At 45.0% G+C, this 13066-nt stretch overlaps 1 protein-coding gene across 2 annotated transcripts; it reads left to right on the top strand.

The window, feature by feature from the left end:
- Positions 1-4280: 4280 nt before the first annotated feature.
- tab3 (TGF-beta activated kinase 1 (MAP3K7) binding protein 3) lies at positions 4281-13025 on the top strand. Of its 2 annotated transcripts, none has more exons than XM_087835972.1 (7): positions 4281-4520; positions 5190-5361; positions 5521-6790; positions 7253-7413; positions 7906-7999; positions 10236-10319; positions 12187-13025. In XM_087835972.1, exons 2-7 carry the CDS (start codon positions 5260-5262, stop codon positions 12321-12323), a joined length of 1848 nt encoding a protein of 615 aa, XP_087692098.1. In that variant the 5' UTR covers positions 4281-4520; positions 5190-5259; the 3' UTR covers positions 12324-13025. The 2 variants fall into 2 exon arrangements, with proteins under 2 accessions (XP_087692098.1, XP_087692097.1); XM_087835971.1 differs by having other exon boundaries at positions 12184-13025.
- The last annotated feature ends 41 nt before the right edge of the window (positions 13026-13066 follow it).

The raw sequence follows: 13066 nt of genomic DNA, 5'->3' as shown, positions 1-13066 counted from the left end.
TGTCACATGCGCTCAGAAACCAGGCATCTGTTTAACTTATCTTAAGTCAAATAACTGAATAACAGCTCCGTGCTGATAAGCCTTCTTCTTTAAACTGAGGTGACAAAGTGTTTCTCTCACTGTAGATGGATGTAAATAGAAACCTGGCTGCAGACAGCCCGCTCTAATGCCCCCATGCACAGCTGCTGACTCACTGACCACGCAGGCATCCGGCAGAAAGTGCACAAAGTTAAGTCCCCATTCAAGCACTCCAGGAATGTTGCAGACAGTCTTTGAGAGGCTGCACAAAAGGCTCTGCTGATCATGCTGCTCAACTGTCAAAGCTTTGGTCATATCCACTTTTTGGACATGGCAAAAATGTAGGAAAGCTTCATGATTCTAGCAATTACACTGTGACTATGTGAGAGGTGTTGATATTTTGGACCCCCCCCCCCAAACTGAAGAGCTAAAACTCGGGCTAGTGTTGCACTTCTAAGTGAAACATGAGAGTCACGGTGCCTCTGGAAAAGAAAGAACTGGGAAAAGCTCGAGGAGTCCTTTGAGGAAACAACATTAAGACTGTTTGAAAGTTGTTGTGTTAACTCGTTCTTTGCACACAATTCAACAACAGTGCACAGTGTAGATAATAAACAGAGCGTTTGCCAAAGTCACTACACTTCAAGCAGGCATCGAACTTTGGATTGTTGTATCTGTGTCTCGACTTTGCCTGATGTTTGCATTTGAATGATCACATGAACTTCACATGTCCGTTGCACTTCCTGCCCAGATTAAAGCATTAGCTGGTCTGGGTGCTGTTCAGTGAGCTCTCGGGGCACTGGGGTCGTGCTCCTCCTCTGTTTCCAAGTCCGGTGGGGTATTAGGGACAACAAGGGGACTGCTTTAAATAGCACCACAGCTGTGGAAACTAATCAGCACTGCAAGGACAGCTAACCTGAGTCAGACTGGGCCTTAGCATCAGCTGCTGCAGCACAACAACTCAGACTCCCCTATGGATATTTCATGGTGGTACAGCCCGCGACCCCGCGCTGAAACCCCTGTAAAGTGCCTCACCGGGTCAAAACTGTGCCATGTGCTGCTGCATGGACACACCTGTCCACAGCTCTAGCAAAGGTACACATCACTTATGAGCAAATTTCAAACCACATAACCAAGCAGTCAATAGAAAAGGACGGCGTGACATGCTCATTAGCTCAGCAAAAGGAAAAAACCATCAAATCTTTTATGTCTCTTTTCATTGAAGTCACTTATAAACAGGCTGATTCACACAAGCAGGAACAGCTAAAACATGTCAGCGACCCTCTGATTCGTCCCATCACGCCTCATATAAAATATATTCCTCTGACACTCGGTCATGATGAAGCTCAGCCGTGTCGGAGCTGTCTGCGTATTCTCACTCTAGTGTTTTGAAGGACTTTATTTGGTGTTCATGCCAAAAGAGTCATAATTGTGTGTCTATTAAAGTGAAGCAATCCTTCTTCCTGAGCAGACAGGCCAGTCCAGTGGCATGCAATCATGATACAAAGTTGTGCTTTGGAAACAGTTAAAAGGCAAACGGAAAGTAACAAGTGTGATGAGCAACAGCCCGCTCGGGCCCAGAGCAGCACTCATCTGCAGGTTGAGCTGGATGATTGCATTTTTAGAAGAAATTGCTGTGTTCTGGCCAGACTTGGTAATGCACTGTAGGACATGAACTCTGTGATGCCTCTGCCTTTTCTCCAGCCTACATAGTTAAATGAGATCAAATTAGGTGGTCTGGAAAGAACAGAACAACCCTTTATCAGCTGAGACATGAACAGATGTTTGTGCTGTTTTCAGAAGAACAAGCAGACATGTTGTTCGGCTTGTGCCCCCTTGTGTCTAAATCAGAATCATCAGAATGAATGCTTGTTAGCATCCGTGTTTGTTTTGTTGTTGTTGTTTTTAACAGTTTCTCTCTTGAACTACATTATAACTCATTTGGGTTAATGTTACATACAAATAACATGAGATCAATGTGGTTTTATTTGGCTCTTCTATGTTAAAGTAGGGACTTAGAACATAATTCAAAACAGCCCAAAGTTAAAATATTCCAGTCATCTGATAACAGGCACTGGCGTCCACTCTGCACCACTGGCTTGGTGACAACCTCTGAGGGACGGTTATTATGGTACTGCCCATGACTGGACACAATATCTTAACAAGGACAGATTTATATGTAATCGTGCATCAGTCAGCAGCTGGTCTGAAAGCTGGTTTACCCTCTGTGCTGTTAAACAAATTAAACCTTGTGTACATTTTTCTTTTCCAGACCTTCATCGAGGCGCCTTCCTGTCAGCGTGGATGCAGAATATCAGCGTCTCTCACTGCCCCCTAGTGGAAACAAGGGGAAAATACCTGTGACGGCCCTGACCGTAAAATGAAAGGCAAGAAATATATCACGTGAGCTGGTGACTAATTATAAATATTCATTATTCTGCAGTTTAAAGCTTGTTCAACGACCTGAGCAAACTAAGAAACTCATTATGATGTGTTGACCTGAAGCGCCTTCATTAAAAGCCTGTGTGCATGTATTTGCATTGATGTCGTCAGTTTGTGTCACTGTGGCTGAACCAGTTATTAAGTAACAAAACGCGTTACTTTACTTTAGAATCAGAGCCTTTCAATCTCACTGAAATGTGAAATTAAGTGATTTTATGGAGAGAAGATGAAGATTTTCTTTGACTGTTGCTAAATTTTGTGTTTTTTTGTTACTTTATTTGAGCTTTGAATACTAACACCCTTGTTTCTTTTATTTCCATAATGTTGTGAAACATGTGTCTACAGGTGTGTTTATGCTTTATTGGTAGTGCTGTAAGAAAGTCAAACATTAATCATAAACAGTGGATTTCAGACTATGGGCTGGGCGCTGCTGGGCACAGAGCCAGTGGACGTGTGGGTGTGGACCTGTGGAAATATCGATTGAAATTAAGTTAAATGAATGTGATGTTTGTTGTCATAAAATGATGACATATATATGTATATATATATATATATATATATATATATATATATATATATATATATATATATATATATATATATATATATATATATTTGTGTGTGTGTGTGTGATTTTTGTAGAAAAAAGTACAATTTTCTTATATCCCACCTACCTTTATTTCACTAAAATGTGACATTTGACATGTTTTCAGCTTCCAGAGTTAAAGTATCTTCTTCTTTTGGGTTCCACCACACCAACCCTCTGCCTGCTCTGCTTCAGTACATCCATGAATCTTCTCTGTGGTCTTTCTCTTTTCCTGCTGCCTGGCAGCTCCATATTCAAGATCCTTCCTCCAACATATCCATTGTCCCTCCTCTGCACATGTCCAGACCATCTCAGCTTTTCCTTTCTCATTTTGTCTCCAAGCTGGTCATCCTGAGCTTCCACTCTGATGTACTCATTTCTAATCTTGTCCGTTCTGGTCCCTCAGGCCAAAAATCTTTAACTCTGCCACTCCCAGTGCCACCTCCAGCTCCTTCTTCTTGTTGTCAGTGCTGCCATCTCTGAACTATACATCATAGAAGGTCTCACTAAACCTTCCGGGCATGAGCTGATGTCTGGATATTCTAATAGAGAGCAGAAGTCACGATTCCATCAATTACAGTGAGCAGTCGTCCAGGTCCTGAAGCAGCAAAGCAGCTCAGACCATCATACTAACAGCCTAGCTATGATGGCCTGTTTATGAAAAACCTGCCAAAAAGCTCCGTTTTTGTCTCGTCAGTCCGCAGATTATTTTTCCAAGAGTCTCGGGGATCATCAAGATGGGTTTTTTTGGAAAATGTGAGACAAGCCTTTGTGTTCTTTTTGGTTAATAGTGGCTCTTTTTGCCCACTCTGTCTTCCTTATTGTTGAATCATCAACACTAACAATAACTTAACAGGTGAGGCCTGCAGTTCTTAGACATTGTTTTAGCCCTGTGTGGAAAGCTTTTTGACACAGGGCCAGGTAGGTTTGGATGGCTTTTTTTTCCGTAATAATTTAAACCATCTGTCTATTATTATTTGCCTGAGTGTGACAAATATGCAAAAAAAAAAATAAAAAGATAGAAATCTATTTATATATCTGTATAAAATGTGTGTGTGTGTGTGTGTGTGTGTGTGTGTGTGTGTGTGTGTGTGTGTGTGTGTGTGTCGGGGGGGGACTGGCTCAGTATTTACAGGAAATACATTGTTATTCACAAGCATTTGCGCCCCTGTGCCGACACAAAATACCGAAAGCAGTTTAGCGCGCACGCTCCACACATGCGCACTATTGACAGCGCCCATCACGTCGAATAAACAACTTCCTGGTCCGGGAAAATCTGACATTATCGCGATAGACGGGCTGATCTGTTAGTACTTCTGCACTTCAGCGGCACGGGCCTGACGCTGGAATGCAAAAGCATAAGTTATTTAGCCCAAACAAAGAACCGGGAAACGTCGGCGCACCTTTTCAGAAGTATCACAGCTATCCCTCGGGACTCCGCTACAGTCCGAGACATGAGGGGGACTCTTAACGTGTGGTAAGAGCCATGGAGCCGTTTTAGTGGCTAACGTTGGCTGGCTTTAGCATAGTTAGCTAGCTAATCCATCAACACCCGGGCTTGTGACAGCTGACCAGCCAGCCGGACCGAGCTAGGGTTAGCATTAGCATATTTAGCTGACAGGCTGTTGAATTAAGTTAGCCTGGTTTAAACGCGTTGCTGGTTTAGGGCTTTATGACGCTGCGTTAGTGACAGGTGACATCGGAGCGTCTTCCAGGAGTGGCAGGACTGTCTTTTAGGGTGCACAGGTGCGGTTGTTTATGTGAGTGATGTACGGAGGCTAATTGATGCTGATAACTAGCCTGCTAGCTAGCATTGGTATGTCGTCGTTGCTTGGTGCAACAGTATGGCAAACAAACAACAGACTGACAGCCACCTCCTTACTTAGCACGCGTGTGCTAATGGGAATAAACGGCACAATGATCCATGTTTGCGTTTCGTCTGTGTCTTCCATTCACGGATTAACTGTGTTCGGTTCAATAAGCAACATGACATGCCGCACAGTGACTGTTTAATTGATACGTGCGTTAAGATTACTGCTGACACATAGGGTGTGTGACTGTCATTTGGCAGGCCGACAGTCCTGCTGGGATTATTGTAGGAATTTCCGTGTTCATTTATTTGTTTGTTTGCTTTGTTTATCATCAGGGGATGAGACGAGATCGGCTGTTTCCACATTTGCAGCTCTGGGCTCGTTGACTCTCTGTTTCGGCTCAGGATGGCGCAGGGAGGCTCTCAGCTCGACTACCACATCCTGCAGGACCTCAAGCAGCGTTTCCCAGAGATCCCAGAGGGGGTAGTGTCACAGTGCCTTCTGCAGGTACATATTGAAAGCTGCTATTTGGATTGAGACTTGTTATGATATATGTATTAGTGCATCATGCTGTGTTTGCACTAATTCTTGCATCGTAAAAACATTGCAGAAGATATTTATGATCACAACATCGATACCTATTAATCACTCTCCTTTCTGCCTCAGAACAACAATAACCTGGATCTCTGCTGCCATCTGCTGGCTCAGGAGAGTAACAGATACCTGTATGGTGATTTCCATCCCAGTCCAGAGGAGGGGCGGCTGAACCGAAATCACATGCTACACATTAGCTTGGGCTACCCAGGTTCAGATGCAAGCAAATCAAATGGAGGAGCAGGAGGAGTAGGGCGCTCCCTAGTGCACAGCACCAGTGACAGTCACATCGATCCGCAGCGACCCAACTACCCCGAACCGCTGTCAGCCCCTGCCGCCATGGCTCCTTCCCCTGGATACAATCCTTTTTTCATGAATGATCAGAGCCGCTCGGCCAGCACTCCCACCCCTCCGCCCACAATACCAGGCATGTCTCCCACGTACTCTTCTGTTTCACATTACACCATGAACCCTATAACAGTCACTCTTTCGCAAAGCATACCCAACGTCCCACAAGCTCTGCAGATCCCTCCTGGACACTACGCGAACAACACCAACGCAACCCTGTACATTCGGCCCTCGCCATCTCAAAGCCCGCAGCCAGCACCCTGGTCCTCCTCAGGTGCTCCCGTCTATCAACATCAGCAGTCCCCGTACAGCACTCCCACATACGGCTCACCTTACAGCTCCCCACAGCATCAGGTCCAGGCGCAGCCCCAACCGCAACCCCAGCTACAACCGCAGCTGCAACCCCAGCACCAGCCCCAGCACCAGCAGTATGTCTTCCTCCCTATAAGCTCCCCAACTCTTCCCAGCATGCCCTACCATCACCAGCAGCCGCCCCAGCAACAGCCTCCTGTTTACAGGCCGTACCAAACAAAGAACCTCCTTAAGAACCAGATAGAGATTACTCTGGAGGGTCCGCGGCCTCGCAGCAATTCACCTGTGCACACTCCTCACCCCCCGGGACCACTTTACATGTCTACCAGCTCTTCGCCCAGCTCCCCTTCGAGGGGCATCGCAATGAGCGCAGGTCCGCAGTCGTACCACCCTGGGGTGTACATGCAGGGAAGACCTCGGCCCGCCTCGTCCCCTCAACCGGGGCAGTCAGCCTACACGTTCAAAATCAAAGTGTCCCCAGGAGGGCAGGCTCAGAGGCCCCCGAGCTCGCCACCCGTCACTGAAGCCGAGCCTATTCTCAACATAGTAGACCAAGGGGCGCACAACGCCGCCCCTGCACCCATCCTGCCCATCTCCGCTCTCCCGGGGACGATCACCAGTCAGTTTCAGCCAATGCCCAGACGTTCCAGCTCGGGCTCTGACGACTATGCCTACACGCAAGGTAAGGACTTCTTGTTTTGGTTTGTCCGTCAAAATCTTATATTTCAATATTCATATCATTTTATATCTGTTATGCTTTGCAATACTTAAGATCTCACCTGTCATGGGTTTATATGAGCAGCACAACTTCTGCTGCTCATATTGTTTGGACAGTGTGGTCGCAGCTGCACCTTCAGCCTTATAAATGATATTTTTTACTGCCTTGTGCTTGTTTGTCATCTTTAAATATGTTTGGTTGTCTGCGTGTTGTGATGAGAAAAGGTGATTGTCAGCCCTTTTTTTTAATTTAAGGCTGCATGTTGGTCTCTTGCATGTGTTAAGTACTTAAGTGATTGTAGTCTTCCCCACGCCCTCCACCTGCACCATCACTTTCAGGCTTATATAGCAGAGTCGCAGCAGAGCATTGCAGCTTTTCTTTTCTTTTTAAAAACCTCATTTTTGTGTTTGGTGCGTTTCCCTGCAGCTCTCCTGCTCCACCAGCGGGCGAGGATGGAGCGTCTGATGAAGGAGCTGCGGCTGGAGCAGCAGAAACTCGAGCAGCTGAAGGGTGACGTCAACAACATGGAATACGATGCCCTTCAAAGACGCTTTCGACGAGTCAACTCCACCAGTCTTATCCCCCGAGTAAGGCCTGAACGCGTTTACATGTCAGTCTTTGTGTGCTGCTTCACTGACCAAAGCTGTAAAGGCAAGCTGTGAAGTGATCACTGATTTTATTATTATTTTATTCACTGGGAACTACTTGATTATTCTCCCAAGACGTTCGTAGCTGCTGCTGCTTACTCTGCAGAGTTTTCACTTGATTTCATTTTCGTTGATGAGCTGAAGGACTTGTCTGTGCATGTTTGTCCTGTTTGTGCAGTATTATCTAATCTCACCTGCTGCACACGCCTCACCGGTCCAACACCTGCCAGTGAACAGCTTCAGTTTTTATTGCCACCACTTTGTGGTGATATGTTGCCTGTAAAAACACCATATTTAAGGATATTAGAGAATTATCACTGAGACGGTCAACCTGGTTAAGACTGGTTTGATTTCACTGCTAATGAATATGAAAGTGGAGTGGGAGTGTGGGAGTGGGCTAATCAGAGCGGCTCGTGTGCTTACTGTCTGCAGCCTGAGGAGATGACCCGACTACGCAGTCAGAACAGACAGCTTCAAATTGATATTGACTGTACACTGAAGGAAACAGATCTACTGCAGTCTAGAGGTATGCACACATCACTCGCACACAAATGCATTCCCACACAAAGCTTTGAAGTGTGTCTGTGATTTATTTGAAAGCACTGATCTTGAAAGAGCCGAGGCCTGAAGCAGACGGTGTCGGCTCCAGAATGATGGACGAGTATCCACTGCAGCGCGTGCAGATGCAGGCTTGTGAAATGACGGGCTGGTGCGTTGCAGGCCTCGGGCTGATCTGTGCTCGCCCCCACTCTGGGCCCTGTGTAGTATTTCACTGCCACATGATTCTTGTTGATTCTGCAGTTGAGACACTTGGCCTACAACACAGCGTGTGGACATTAGCTCCAATCCTTGATCTGTTTAGCAGGAGTGATGATGATGATGGAAGCTGAAACAGCACACTCACAAGTGTGACCGATTTTCTTGCGGTCAGCCCGGCGCCACCGAACATTTAAGAGGGGCTCTTCTGCAGTAATCCTTCAGTTATCTCAGGGAGCTTCAGGATTCATTTGGCTGTGTTTGTCTGACCCTCTGCTTTGCAAGACGTGCTGCAGAGAGCAGCCCCACAACGCGATGCTGCCACAACACTCCATGGCGCATTGTGTGTCTGTGGATGTGACATAAATGTTGGCCTTGTGAGATCAGACGTTTCGTTCAACAGGATGCAGCAAATCACAGCGATCGTGTTCACCTGTGTAGCACCGTTAGAGTCTGATACCTAATTTTCTAACAAAGACAAGATTATCGGTGCCGTTAATTCAAGATAAGCTCGTGTGCCTGTGAGATGTGGCCTCGTGTTATTCATGTCACACCGTGAGATTCTTGTTGTCCTGAAATGGTAGCTGTAAAATTAATTTGACAACACGCAAACATTTTACATAAAATGTGTTTACAACTTAAACTCTAAATATAATTTGGCTTTGGGTTTTTATCCTCAGTGTTGCTGCAGTTCAGTTTGTACAAATCATCAGGAGCAAAGTTGTAAATAAACATTTGTTTTTAACGACTGTTGATATTTGGGGCTCTAAGCTGTTGTGTTGGGATTAGATGGGCTCAGAAACAGAACTGCAGCCCTCTGAAAAGCCTGCTGTTGTCCTTGTGATGAACGCTGTGTACAGGCATAAATTGCTTGAATGGTTTTTCTGTAATCCTGGAGTTTCTTCTACAAACTCGAGGACTTTGCTTACAGAGAAAATCCAACAGTTATTTAAGTAAACGTGTTACCAGCCTCGGCGGCTAGCTGTCCTTCTGTTTGGTGATGAAACTATTCTTGTCGTCTAAGCCGGCAATAAAATCCCATGTTGTCTTATTTCATGTTGTTCTTAAAATATTTTTCTAACCACTGGGAGGCTGATGCACGGTGGACCTCGTCGCAGCGTTGCACGCTCTCCTTCGCCTCCCTTGTAGCTAGACGTGCGATCCTACTAAGATGGAGGTGCCCCCGTGCCCCCCTAGGCTCAATGGCTGAGACCTTATGTACAATCTGAGCCGTGAAAAGATCCGTTGCACAATTAGCAATAACAGTGGCCAGTTTTACAAGGTGAGGGGCAATTCCTGAAATATTTTTCCAGCCTTTAGGTTGTGAACCCGACTTCCAGCATTACTCAGTAACCCCCCCCCCCCCCCCCTCCCTTTTTTTGTCGTCTTCTTTTTTTTTTTTGTTAAAGTCGTTTGTGGGGTTTTTTGTTATTTTTTTCTGTTTTATCTGTGACGGTGTTTTTGTGTTTGTTTGTTTTTGTCTTTAGTTTGGTGTGTTTGTTTGTTTTTACCTGGCCTGAGAGATAGCCTAGTGTGTGTGTGTGTGTGTGTGTGTGGGGGGGGGGGGGGACACTGATAAAAGCAATCACAACATATGTGACTGTGTCATTAATCTGTAATCTATTATTTCAATTCAATCGTTGTGAAGCCTACTTGTTTGTTGTTTTACAATTCTGTGTGTGTCTGTTTTTCTTTGCTTCAATTTAATAAAAATATCTTTGAGAAAAATATTTTCCTATAGCTGGTAAAACACTTGCAGGAATTCCCAATTATTTGTCATCAAACAGCAACAATTACTTGATGCTCCCAAAGCAGGATAAGACATTTCAAGTAGGCCTGCATGGTGCACGTCTTCTTCCAGGTGTTTGATTGGCTGACAAGTTGTTGAGTGAACTGAGTCTTTGTGACAGCTGACTCTGTCTGTCGTTGCCTGTTGGTTCTGATTTCACATCTGGCTCAAACACGCTCTTTAAAACAAACTAAAGCTTTCTGTCTGATCTCTGCAGGGAAGTTTGACCCCAAAGCAATGAACAACTTTTATGACAATATTCAGCCTGGTCCTGTAGTGCCGCCCACATCTGGAAAGAAAGGTAAGCCCTTCTGCAGAAGTCAGAGACATTTTAATATTTTACCGAGATGCAGATTTGAGGCTTCATTCAGATCTTTGTCTCACATCGGTCTTAATTCTCACCGTTTGGTGTGTTCATGCTGATGGCTGTGAAATGAAAATGACACAGAGCTTTTTATAAAATGTGTCTGTTTAAACGTGTGGTTGCTCGGCAGCATCGTGATGCCATAGATGTGTAATTCAACTATAAACGTTTTTACTGCCTTAAGATTAAAACAAAAGTCTTTTATAAAAAAGGATTTTAGGAACATAAACGTTAAAATCAGGTCAGTTTAGGTTAGTTAGTTGCTAGGCAACGTGTCAACATTATATCAGACTCAACTAGGGCTGCCACAAACGATTATTTTGATAGTCGACTAGTCACCGATTATTTTTGCGATTAGTCGACTAATCAGATCATCATCCATTGGACGTAAAACGTACAGCTTATTGCACCAGCAGCATCTGCTCTTATATAACTATCATTAGCTTACAGCTTTAAGTGTTTAAGGTATGTGCTAACTAAAAATAAAGACAAGATGATAGTTTATTGAATTTTAATGAAATTTGCAGATTGTTTCGGTGAAGTTTAATCTGCTTGACATTTATTCAGCTGTGTAAAAATCTCAGCCAAACCGATTTACTCAGGAACAAATAAAATACTAAAAAAAGCCAAACAATATCATTTTTAAGTTATCTAAGTGACTTATATATCATGTTTAACCTGAGTAGCGAAAGACTGCGGTGGGTTTGAAAACGATTAGCCGGGAGTCCGGTGTTCTCACGGCTCTAGTTAGCCTAGCCCCCGGCTAGCTATCGAGCTAGTGGCTAACAGACGTCTCCGAAAACGTCGGAGCGCTTTTGAAAATATGTGGTGTCTTGATAAACTGAGCAGATATTTGAGGTTTACACAGCTACATTCTCGCCTGAAAATATGTTAAACGTTTATTTTGTGACCCAGAAAGAATAATAAGAGTAATATTAAAACTAACTAGCTGCCGCCATTGTTGGAAACTGAGCTGGGCTGCGCTATGAATTCTGGGACACAGCTTCTTCTTCTTCGGGGTTTAACGGCAGCTGGCATCCTTGTACATGCAGTGCTGCCATCTTCTGTTTCAGTCCGTTATTACACTCTTAAATCCTACTACTTATTCCTGCGTCTTTTGGGATCTTACAAAGCTTCAAACGACGCGTCGACTATTAAATCAGTCGTCGACTATTAAATTTGTCGTCGACTAATCGTGGCAGCCCTAGACTCAACTGAACTTTAGTGGATAAAAATCTGATTTCACTGTTGTGAAATTAAAATGCTCTGTAGCTTTTCTAAGGTGCTGTGGTGGCCCTGCAGCTGAAACCCTTTCGAGCATCTGGAGTTAAAGTTGGCCAAAACAAACATGCGGCACTTCCCACACTACCCACCCAAAAGTAGAACTGGCTGTAGTGCAGGACATCCACTAATTTAAAGTTGGTGGTTTCTTAGCTTCTCCAGTTTGATAGCACTGAACCCAGAGCTGCTTCACTCACATTCGATGAAACGATAGTTTAGCGTAGACAAGAGGAATGAGTCGAGTAGGAAGGAGCTGTATGAGAAGCAGTTAATTTAGCATCTGATATCTGATAGAGAAAAACCTTCAGGGCCATCGATGCACCTGCTGCTCAGCTGCTGGTTGCAGCAGGACCTTGGACAGAGATGTAAGGTTCGCTCTGCTGTTTAGTAAATGCAGGTTTCTGTCAGGTTTCACCCTTGAATGATTAACTGCATTTGTTTTAATGCAGCTCTGAGTTGCAGACTTTCATTACTGCTGCGCATGTTTCACCACGTGAATGAACTTCTTTCTTTGTGTCAGAAGGGACGCAGGCCTCGAAGCGGGTGCCCCAGACGGACGAGGACTTCGAAGGCGCCCAGTGGAACTGTGAAAGCTGCACCTTCCTCAACCACCCTGCACTAAACCGCTGTGAACAGTGCGAGATGCCACGCTACACCTGAGCTTACGCACTGTGCTGTATCTCCACTCCTGCCTCATCCCTTGCAAATCCCTGGATACTATAAGCCCCGCCCCTCTACAGTCTGCAGAATCTGTGTAGAGGTCTCATCAATCAGTATACGTCCCCTCCTACCTGCTGAGGAAGAGCCACTTATCCCTCTCGTCCTGCTCCGGTCCCCTACTCCTGTGCACTTTGACCTTTGTTTTCTTTGATGGATAATGACCACGGAGGGCTGGAGCTTCCGGCGGCAGACTGCGGCTCAGGCGGCGAGTGCAGCAGGCTTCAGAAATGTCAGAGCGCTTTAAGGATCGAGGAGAAGGAGCTGTGGTTTACCTGCGACCATTCCATGCAGAACTAATGACTGCCTGTTTACACTGTGCCCATTCCCGAAGGACAAATGGAGACACTTGTTTTATCCAGGACCTCCAGCTCGTTCTGACAGTGGAGCAATGAAAGCAATGAGTATATAAGTTGTGACTAATGCGAAATGTAGACTTTACACTGTATCCGGCTCCGTATGAGAGCTCACTGAAAGAACACTAAAGACACTTGCATACGAGTATGTTCCTGGTACTTTATGCATATTATTACCACCCTGTATTATGTGTTCAACAGATGTTGATTTCCTGTGCAAATGCCTCAACTTGCTGTACTTAATAAAAGAGCTGATTCTATGTGACTTGATCCTGCGCAGGAGTTTCTCATTGGTCACAGCTGCGATCCCTCCTTCCCCAATTAAACAAG

Source organism: Neolamprologus brichardi, chromosome 23 (genome assembly GCF_056152115.1).
Source record: "Neolamprologus brichardi isolate AB-2024 chromosome 23, ASM5615211v1, whole genome shotgun sequence".
NCBI lineage: Eukaryota > Metazoa > Chordata > Actinopteri > Cichliformes > Cichlidae > Neolamprologus > Neolamprologus brichardi.
The sequence above is the reverse complement of the archived record's forward strand: the minus strand, read 5'-3'. Positions and strand labels throughout refer to the sequence as shown.

Coding starts and splice junctions, on each gene's coding strand:
- tab3 (XM_087835971.1), top strand. CDS start 5,260: ATGGCGCAGGGAGGCTCTCAGCTCGACTACCACATCCTGCAGGACCTC. Junction 7,414..7,905: donor CCACCAGTCTTATCCCCCGA/GTAAGGCCTGAA, acceptor TACTGTCTGCAG/CCTGAGGAGATGACCCGACT. Junction 10,320..12,183: donor GCCCACATCTGGAAAGAAAG/GTAAGCCCTTCT, acceptor TCTTTGTGTCAG/AAGGGACGCAGGCCTCGAAG.